Here is a 10,926-nt window from a genome sequence, read left to right as displayed (position 1 = left end):
CTCAGTTGAAACAAATATACCATCCGTTAAGAACTTTATAACCTTTGATATGTGAATATCGGAAGTTTATTTCAATGTTTGCATAGGATAAAATAAAACATTTTTAAAAAAAAATCCCCACTGGGATTTTAATATATTAAAATTGGAATTACTGGAAATTCATGATCCAAAAATCCACTTACGTTTTTTTTAACATTTCTCGTGTGCGGGCTAGCTAAATACAGTACATAGAAAATAACCTAACAGGAACCAACTGGTTGCAAATTACAACTGTCACTTTTTCCGATTGTCAAATTTCACTGAATATTCAGCCGCCAAAATGGTGTGTCTATACAAACAAGTAAAGCTTATGTACGATCAGGAATTATATTCCAACTGCATAACATTGGTAAGAAATAACATATGTCCTTAATTCATCAATATAACTAATTTTAATAAACTATTTTCTACATGACACAACCGCCATTAATCGATCCTTCGATGGCGAACGTATTATATTGTGACAATAAAACCATTATGTTAATTAGAATCAGTTTTTAATACAGTTATTAATTATCTTCTATTGGTTATATTTTGATAACTGCCCACAAATTTGAATCAGCTGCCAAAAGCTGTTTTCCAAATGTCCAAGACCGATGCATAATACATCCTTTCAAGTATTATGTCATTTATTGTTATTGTTTTGAACATCTATTTTATTGAGGTAGTCCCCAAAAAAGTAAGCGTTCTTCTCATCATAGTGTACAAACTTAAACTAGTGTAAAGAACTTCTATTTAGGGAAGATATTTTATTGTTTTGCCTTACATTTATTTTAGGAAAGTTTTTTTGAAATTCTTCTCCCCGAATTGGGATTTCATTAGCACGCAATAAAATATTTAGTGTCCAATGTCTCAGCAACACTTCACTATCGAAAACCTTGTATTTACCAGCAGTTGTGCATTTTTTAAACGAAAATTATACATTCTAGATATGCTTATAAAAGCAAACCACATACATTTTGACTGTCAATGTTCTGTCAATTCAAAGCATGTTTTATTTACATAATCCAATAAATATTTAAGTAAAATATCTTTTGGTTTCATTTCCATACATTAAGGTTTTAACCAGGACTTGTAAACAGGTTGTTGTGTACTGCAGTTCAACTTTCACTAATAGGTTTTTATTTCCTTCATTTTCTTTGCCACTTGAGTCTTGCTACGCGATCCATGATATTTGGATTCTACTCCTAATGTCCTCATTTCTTAATTTAATTTCCGATTTAAAGGCAAAATAAAGGAATGGGTTGATCAAGAGTTAATTTTATGAAAATTGTCAAATGTTTGTATTCTTAATTTTTCTCTCTTTTTTGTTTGTATATTAGGTTAAAATCGTTAAAAACAATAAAAAATGTATTCAAAAAGAACTCCACCGACAAGACACAGAAGGTGGGTCTCTGCAATTTTTTAAAAAAATATGTTTAAATTGTGATTTAAATAAATGTATACAATTTATGTTAATAAAAAAACCTCAGGCTTATACCAAGTATGGATCTTTTTATGGGCCGCTGTGTGCATTGAGCTTCTCTGCATTTTTTGGTTAGAGCCATGATCTCCAATGCATATTTATTCTCTGCTATTTATTTGCAAAACTTAAGAAATGTATCTTAAACTAATACAAACTGGTAGGTAATTTGGTATTTTTTAAATATTATTTTGGCTTTATCAGGCTGCGATGGTGGTGTCCATTGGAGAGAACAACTTTGGGGAGTACATCTCCCCGCAGGAGACCTTCCAGGTGTACTGCTACTACGCCGACTCCTTGTTCCACCTCCAGCACTACCGCAAGGCGGAGACCATCTACAGGAAGTTAGTATTTATTTATTTCATCATTCTTATATATAATTACAAATAAATTAATTGGATGCCTGGGTTTAACTACCATCAATAGTCTTCTTCAAATCCTTATCCACACCCCAAGGGTGCATAGGGCACTGCATCATACAAACGCAGTGTTATTTTGCTCGTTAACACATGAAGGAAAGGGGATCAGCCCTCCACTTCAGGTACCAGTCCAGGGGAATATTGAATAAATATTTCAGTGAAAAAATCACTTATATTTATTTGACCCCCCCACCTGGGAATTGAACCCGGAACCTCCAGAACGGTAGCCGCGCGTGCTGACCTACGGAGGCGGACAAAGATACTGTTTAGTCAATCGCTTGAACAAAACTGTTCTTTGCTCATTTATGTTTATTGATATCAATATCGTCCCGTGGTTAGTGTCGCGGACTCTTAAGTCAGAGTTTCTCGGTTCGAACCCACTCTACCACAATTTGATACCTATTTCTAATAATGAGCCGCTTAGGCTCACAGAAATAGTATGAAATTGAAGTATTTTTGTAAATAATAAAAAAACAAATATTTATTTTTAAATAAAAAATAAAACAATAAACATAAAGGATCTACTTATCTATTTCCGGGAATAAATGAATAACGGTTTGTCTCCTACAGGGCTCTTCACCTCCGCAAGTCTATGCTGAAGAACCGAGGACAGTGGAAGAGTCAGGAAGGCAGCGGAGGAAGCAGCGGCAGCTCTAAGGAGACGAACCCGGATATAGAGATCAAATACAAAATGCACCTGTGCTACGTTCACATGAGGCAAACCCAATCTTCTATCGACATCCTTCAGACCATTTCCGGTTAGTATATTGCCAAATTAAACTACCGTATTTTACAAACTATTAGACACCTTGTTTAATATAATGTCATTATACTACTTGAGAAGTTAGACGAATAACCCACAAAGTTTCCATTTAAGAGGCTAGTCTGCAGGTAGGATAAAAAGGATAGGATACAGACCAATTCAAAATAAATATTTCTCAAATAATTTTTTTTAAATGTGGTGTTGGAGGCGCGTGCTCCGAATTCCATGGACAGCTAGAGTCCTTTCAAATACATTTGCTAGGAACTACACTTAGATGGCTTGACTCTGGCTAATGTCTATTTGACAGATTCTTCAATTCTTTAGACACGTTTGGACATAGACTGGAACGACTAATTGTGATCAGTAACCTGGAGGGGAAGAAAGGGAAAAGACCCCACAAGATGGACCAATCAAGTTAAGGCAGCAACAGACACCTCGGTGGTTGAAGCGCTACGTCCAGCGCAGTCAAGGGATAACTGGAGAAGAGTCATTGCTTCCACAAGGGTCACAACCCGCAGTAATAAGGAGTAAGACGGAAAAGAGATAAATACATTTTACAATTTGCGGATTTCGAATTTACGGTACCTGTTTCACAGACAAGTGTCTACCCAGCTTTGCCATGGAGCCTATTAAATGCATTCCAATTCTGTCCGTCATCTTTATAAATTAAATTTTTTTTTAGGGAAGCATCGCACTCCAAAGATCAACATGTGTCTGGGGCAGGCGTTTGAGCGCGTGGGGCTGGTGCGCCCCGCCGCCACCGCGTACAGAGAGGCGCTGCGGGCATGTCCGCTGGCCATCGAGGCGGCTGACAGACTGCTCAAGCTGATGGTCCGCCCTTCCGAGGTCCTCGCTATTGTGAACGAAGGTACGCTAGCTTTCTCCTCCGTCCTATAACTCTTGGAGTGCGCGGAGACATTTTTCCTACATACTTGTTGGGACAATGTCTGCGCGCTGATGAGCACGCAGACATTGTCTGAAAAGCAGAGTTTTTAATCATAAAAACGACATTAATTGACAGTATTACTAACAATTTTTTTATATTCATTTAAAAAATTACACAAATCACAAAAAATTTCCCAGTTAAATCATAAAACACCACGTGAAAACTTTTAAAAACCACAAGATTAACAACAAAATGCCACATTTGGTCAAATGAATTTTGAATACTACCCAATTAAGTGCTATAACCTACTGCCATTATCCGCAAACTCATTAAATAAATTAATTTAAAATGGAAGAGATATTTTTCCATCATTTAGGTGGTCCTCCTGGGGGTCAGTTACCTCTTATGCTGCTGTCTGCTGCTGTTCTCGCTCGATCCGAACTTGCTCTTCCCACATGATTTCCCCAGAAACATCTTCTACATTTCCACATCGCAGATTCTCCTTATTTCAGAGTTTTTTACGCTGTCGCGAAGTGTTAAGCCTGCAATGAGTCGTAGAGTTTTCATTTCAGTGGTTCTAAGAAGGCTTTTTGTTCTCCTGGTGTCTGCTCTTGTTTCTATGTAAGGTCTTATGCAAGTGTTTTATTTTTATATTTAAATGACATTCAAGGCAGATTGTTGATTGTGTACTGTTTGGTTCAGTGGCGACGGGTCCGGACGGGGCGCTGGTGAGCGCGTGGCTGGGCGCGCGCGCACATCACCACACGCGCGAGTGGGCGGCGAGCGTACGCGCACTCAAGGCGTTGGACGCCCCGGGCGCGCCCCTGCGCGGCTGCCCCATGCTGCTGGTGGCGCTCGGCGAGGTGCAGTACTACTCGGGCGACACCGCGCAGGCCGTCATCACCTTCCAGAGGGTGAGCCTTTCCTACCACATCCACTACTCTAGTACAAGGCGCTGGACGAGACGCAATACTACTCGGTATCTCTCTTGTGTGTGATGACACTAGTGTGTGTGCTCCCCAGGCGCACGCGGCGGATCCGCTGATGCGGCGCGGGCTGGGCCTGTACGCGGCGTGCCTGGCGCGCGAGGGCCGCCTGCGCGAGCGTGAGTCGCGCCTGGTGCCGCCCGCGCTGCCCGCCGCGGAATACGGTCGCGAGGAGTGGCTGGTACTGGCGCACTCGCACGCGCAGAGCCGCCGCCTGCCGCGCGCCGCCTACTTCGCCCAGAAGGCCTGCATCATGGACCCCCGCGACCCGGAGGCGCTCCTGCTCAAAGGTAACATTGTTTCATTCATTGATTCGGCAGTCACTTTGTAGGAAAATCCATCCATTTTTAACCTCTCGATTCGTAAGATATGAATGAAAAGGTTGTATCCTGCAGAGTGAGTTTTTTTTTTTTAAATGAATATTTAATTTTAATTTTTTTTCTTTTTTAATTTTTCATCAACATTTCTAACATATGCCATGCAAACGATCAATAATTATTGTCAATTTGAAATAATCACTTCGCCCCAAACGTGGGACCATACGCTATCTGACCTGGTATTTTACGCATGGAGAGGTTAATTTAAGTTTGACTTGGTAAATACCACTATTTCTTAAAATCTATTGTGACACGTGTTTGGATGAATTCTGCTTCATTTTCAAAAACCGTATAAATGATTTGGAAAAATCTTAGTATAACCTTCGGGCATATCAAATTATCCTAGATAAAAGTCTGGGTGATGGTGATCATTTTATAAACGTATAACATCACCATTCTACCTACGATTGACAACCACAGTTTATTAATAAACACTACTAAGTCAAAAATAAATATAACTTCACAACATTTTGAGTGTGTCGCAAATCTGGGTTTCTCCACTTAAGAGTTATTTAGTAAAAATATCTCTTAAGTAGAGATAATCCAGATTTGTGAACAAGTATTTGGAGACACTCAAAATATTGTGAAGTTATTTTTATTACTGGATTTTCGACCACTACACTATGGAATTATTCCTCGAAAGATATCTAGAGGAAGACCGAGGAATTCATGGATGCTGCAGAAAGATAACATGATTCAAAGGCATGGCCTAGCTCATTGTTCCGCTGCGTGTGTGCCGTGGCACACTGGTGTACCATGGTGATTAGTTGGTGTGCTGCAGAAAGTCTAGTTTTGTGAAAATAACACAATTGCTCCAAATTTTGATTGCCTGTGCTCAGTTAAGTAGGCTCACATTTTGCATTAAACATAATATGTTAAATATGTTACCATAATATGGTAAATATGCACCTCTGAAATTTCTGAATTTGGTAGGTGTACCTTGAATAGAAAAAGTTTGCGGAACACTTGCCTAGGTGACGTTGTCCATGACAGAAGGACCTACAACCTGAGGACGAGGAGAGCTGACCCCAGCAGTCTGCAAGGACAATGAGTTGACAAAGAAGATGGAATTATTATGTGATTTGTTGCAGGGAGCATCCTGATGGGCATGAAGAAGTACATGGAGGCGCTGGCGCACTTCCGCGAGGCGCTGCAGGCGGCGCCCGGGCGCTACGAGTGCTACGCGGGGCTGGCCGAGGCGCACCTGGCCCTGCGGCGCCCCCGCGAGGCCGCCGCCGTGGCCGCTAACGCCTGCAAGGTGCTCTCCAGCTGCCCCCGCTCCCTCACGGTCAGTGCGCCCAACCATCACCACTTCAAATTAAATGCCATCATGTCCATATCTCATGTCATCAATTTTACTTAAATTACAAATCTTCTTCTTTAGTTTTCTCTCTTCTACTGCTGCATAATAAGCCTCTTCCATATCCTTCCATTTTTTTTGGTTTGCAGCCAATTTCTACCCCCCACTTGGCCATTGTCGGACCATCTGGTATGAGGTCTTCCGACGCCTCTTTTATTCTCCCGAGGTCTTCATCTCATAATTTTAGAGTTTGCTGTGATAAGTAAACCAGCCAATGACTGGTCGTAAGCTCTATAAATGCCAGGACATCCATCCTTTAATTACCTTTGATGTTGGAAAATATTTAAAGTAAAGGTCTTGCCCATTTCAGGGCGCAACATATATTTACAGGACGTATTCATATGTCCTACTCGTACCAGATATTGTTAACAATTGACATATTTATACATCATATGTGTTTAGATATTGAAAATGCTTGATATATATATATGTATAGTGCACAATACATGCTGATCAGAGTCCTTTGGTGTTGTTGCAGCTGTACGCCAATGTGCTGATCAAGGAGGGCGGAGGGGGTGGGGCGGTGCGCGCCAAGGCCCTGCTGGAGAGGGCCCTGACGCAAGATGAAACGCACCTGCCCGCAGCCCTGGCACTCTCCCGCCTGCTGGACTCCGACGAGGACCCGCAGGCCTCCATAGACCTTCTCGAGAAGCAGGTAATGCATTTCATCACGCTGGTTCTGGAGTGCCAAAGTATTAGCACCAAAGGGGCATTAATCTCCCACCAACTAGCACCAAAGGGGAGTTAATCTCCCATCATTAATACCAAGGGGGTGTTAATCTGCTTCTATTAATACCAAGGGGACGTTAATCTCTCTATACCGATACCAAGGGGTGTTAATCTCCCACCATTAGTACCAAGGGGGTGTTGATCTCTCTATACCGATACCAAGCGGGTGTTAATCTCCCACCATTAGTACCAAGGGGGCGTTGATCACTCAATATCGATACCAAGCGGGTGTTAATCTCTCACCTGATGTACCAAGGGGGCTTTGATCTCTCAATACAGATACCAAGTAGATTTTAATCTCCTATCATCGGTACTAAGGTAATCTCATATATAGTAGCAAGGAGTTGCCCAAAATAGTTTTGAGCATTTGGATGAGTGAGTTTGTGGGGTTTGCATTGCAGGTGTCGGTGTGCCCGTCGGCGGCGCTGCACCAGGCGCTGGGCGAGGCGTGGGCGCGGCGCGGGGGCGCGGAGAAGGCGCTGCAGCACTACGTGGCCGCTCTGGCGCTGGAGCCCGGTAGCCGCAGCGTGCTGGACGCGCTCGCGCAGCTCGACCGGGCGCCCCCGCACGCCCAACACTCGGGTGAGTCCACATTCTTCTCCGAGTGGAAAATTAAATAACCTGCTTCAAAAATTCTATTTATTTAATTATTCTTCTTCTATGCGTGTCATATTACTTGAGATTTAGGTTTTGTACTGATATTTCTTGGTGGAACTGCATTTTATACAACAAAATAAAATCATTGATGATTTCGGTTATGACAAAACCCTATTGGTGGGCAAATAAAACTTAGGTGGAAAAAACTATATATGTAGTTATTTTATTCTGTCACTTGAGTGTAATTTACCTTGTTTCTTGAGTGTTTGTCTGAACAGTACCTCGACAGTCCTGATCCTCGTCCAATCTCGTGTATTCGGGAGCCAGGGGACCTGTGTTCTGCATAATTCAATTTATTTATCTTTATGCCAAACCTTGTGGTAAGGAATGCAAGCCTTCAAGATTCATGTGAAATAAGCCTCTTCTTCTCTGGTCTCAATCCTGTGGATTGGTCTGCAGCAACAAGTGACATCTCCTTCACCAAGTCGCTTAGTATAAGCCTCTAAGGTTAATTTAACCAGGTCAGTAGGTGATACCTACAATGATGCCCTAAACCAGTAGTTGGCAAACTTATTAACGAGAATGCACATTCCAACAAAAAAAATCTTAAAGGTGGAGACTGACCGGAGCATTTCGTCGTAACATAACGTCGTAACATCACTTGCAGCGAGCATCCGAAACTATGGATGGGGCGCTCGGCTCGGTGTACTGACTTCCTGAATGCTCGCATCGTAACGTGTTACGTTACGACAAAATGCTCCGGTCAGTCTCCACCTTAAGAACCAAATCTGTTTGTAATTCTAGTACACCTTCATTATAGTTTTGCACCTTTATATAATTACAGGTACGCTCATTAAAACTTGATTTCACACATTTTATTGATTGATAAAAAATCTTTTGAAAGTAAGGCATCCATAAGAACACTACTTATTGCAAATAATGTCCTTGCATCTCCTTTGAAAGTCGGGGTTGTATGTCGTTAATTTTAGCGTGTTTTTTTGGTTTTCCTCAATGAGATGATTTCCCAGTTTTTTTGCTTTTTTGGCAATCTTTTTTTAAGTTAATGCCTGAAAATTATTATTCGCATAAAGAAGTGGTTTCCGAAATTTGAATTGAAGAGCCTTGCAACGAATGTTTGTGCCGGAACCGCACTTAAAAGGTCAAAGAGCCAGACTTTGCTGCCTTAAACTAATAAAATTTCATGTATATTAATTAATGGTGAACTTTCAACAGCTGAAGACAACGACACGACGTATGACCTCGTGGCGGAACCCAACCTACCCAGCGACGCCAGCAACAACGGCCAGGAAGAGAGCGAGACGGAGGCCGTCTGGAGCGACATGGATTTGGAAGTGCCCTGAACCCACTTCCCAGCGCGGGGTTCGTCACCTAGCCACACTTGTACACAATGTGTGTATACACAACGTTAGAATTAAGATGACAAGTCAGAAATTGTATGATTTCAAATATTAGCCATATGAATCGAGGACCGCTTTGGAGACTGGACATTCGCTTCTCGAATTTTTTTATCTTATCCTCCGCACCTAACAGTGCATAGGGCACTGCATTGTATTGACGCAGCGCTATCTTGTGAAATAAGGCACCCATTATTCCGGATAAATGTTCATACTCTTGTATATACCAAAATTCCTGACATAATTGAATATAAATAAATTCCTTAACGCTTTGGTTACCAGGGCTTTTGGTTACTATGCTGGCAAACCTGTTTGTTTTTGGAAAAAACCATGATTTAAACATAAATAATAAGTAAAATGTGTGAGAGGTTTCTGGAAGCGAATGTCGACTTTGTATAAATACGGTATAGCATAAGAAGATGTGGTGAGAATCTCATATCCACAAAACAACTCTACCGTTTGACGCCTTTATTTGCAAATTGTGGCCGATGTTGAAATAACCCGCAACTTATTTTGCCCAGTAAGAAAAATCTCCTTTTTAGCTATACATATTTTGTATTATTGAAGCATTTTTTTGACAAATCTTGGGTGGATTTCCCTTGGTTTTTTGAGAATTTTTAGCACCCAAAATTTCAATATCTCTATTCATTATACATATTTATTTTGCTTTCGGAACTACTTTCAGATTTCCGAGATTCCTTAAATTCTCTTCTACTCCTGGAAAGAATTCGCATTCCCATATTTTTGGATTTTTACACCGCAGGTGAAAATTTAATTCGCACTATGTTGCCTGAAAATAGGGGAAAATTCTCCCATTAAAACATAAATAAAACTATCCTGCATATTTTTTTTTAACCCTTATCCGCACCCCAATGGTGCATAGGGCACTGCATCATATAAACGCAGTGTTATCTTGATCGTTAACACACGAAGGAAAGGTGATCAGCCCTCCGCTTCAGGTACCAGTCCAGGGTAATATTGAATAAATATTAGAGTGATAAATATTAGAGTCATACATACCATGTTGAAACCAACAAAAGAAAGCATTTCAGATTTATTTTCTGCGATATTTCATGCATTTTTGTAAAAATTAGCATTTTACTTATTTTTTCATAGTCTGATTTTATTACTATGTATATAAATTGTTAGTTAATCTTTTTACATATTTATTTATAAGACAATTTAAATATTGAAACCTTTTTTAGTGCCATTCAGAATTTTATTTTTTTCTCGACTACTTATTTTTTTAAATATTTTTATTCCAAGAATTCTTTTGTTTTGTTACCTTTTTCTCTGTATGTGACCCAACCTTTTATATTCCAAAGGAATTATTTATTTATTAAATATACATTATGTAAATACATTAAAAAATGTTTTATTCAAAATACACATATGGGGTTTCAACAACACTATTCCATTCAATTCAAACCCTTATCCACACCCCAATGGTGCATAGGGCACTGCATAATATTGAATAAATATTAGAGTGAAAAAATCACTTATATTTATTTGACCCGGGACCTCCAGAACGGTAGCCGAGCGTGCTGACCTATGGAGGCGGCCTAACTTTTAGTTATTTATTGTTTCGGCATTCACTTTGTGGTAAAACATTATTAAATTATAAATAAAACACTTGTATTTTATCACCTAAGAATTATATTTAATGCTTCCATCTATGGGTTTTGATATAAAAGCGTAGGGGTCAAGTCCCTCAGGGTTTTGTATCAAGGTATATCTGTATAACAAATGTGCAGTTAACATAGGAGGGTGGGGGGGGGAAGTAAAAGAAACATTTTTTAAATAATTTTTATTATAAAAATTATACCTATTTTTGGTTCTAGTGTTTAGCAATAATTGCCTATGTACAAGATCGTGTAACATTCATAAAAATAA

General features: G+C 40.1%; 1 protein-coding gene across 1 annotated transcript; it reads left to right on the top strand.

The window, feature by feature from the left end:
* The first annotated feature begins 220 nt into the window (after nt 1–220).
* On the top strand, nt 221–9,865 carry APC7 (anaphase-promoting complex subunit 7). Its single transcript, XM_088256486.1, has 10 exons — nt 221–388; nt 1,706–1,845; nt 2,491–2,678; nt 3,366–3,551; nt 4,272–4,483; nt 4,593–4,845; nt 6,024–6,220; nt 6,771–6,947; nt 7,423–7,603; nt 8,852–9,865. Exons 1-10 carry the CDS (start codon nt 320–322, stop codon nt 8,977–8,979), a joined length of 1,731 nt encoding a protein of 576 aa, XP_088112612.1. The 5' UTR covers nt 221–319; the 3' UTR covers nt 8,980–9,865.
* Nucleotides 9,866–10,926: the final 1,061 nt, after the last annotated feature.

Source organism: Brachycentrus maculatus, unplaced genomic scaffold (assembly GCF_059751285.1).
Source record: "Brachycentrus maculatus isolate JH-2025_06_01 unplaced genomic scaffold, ASM5975128v1 h1tg000061l, whole genome shotgun sequence".
Lineage (NCBI taxonomy): Eukaryota > Metazoa > Arthropoda > Insecta > Trichoptera > Brachycentridae > Brachycentrus > Brachycentrus maculatus.
The sequence above is the reverse complement of the archived record's forward strand: the minus strand, read 5'-3'. Positions and strand labels throughout refer to the sequence as shown.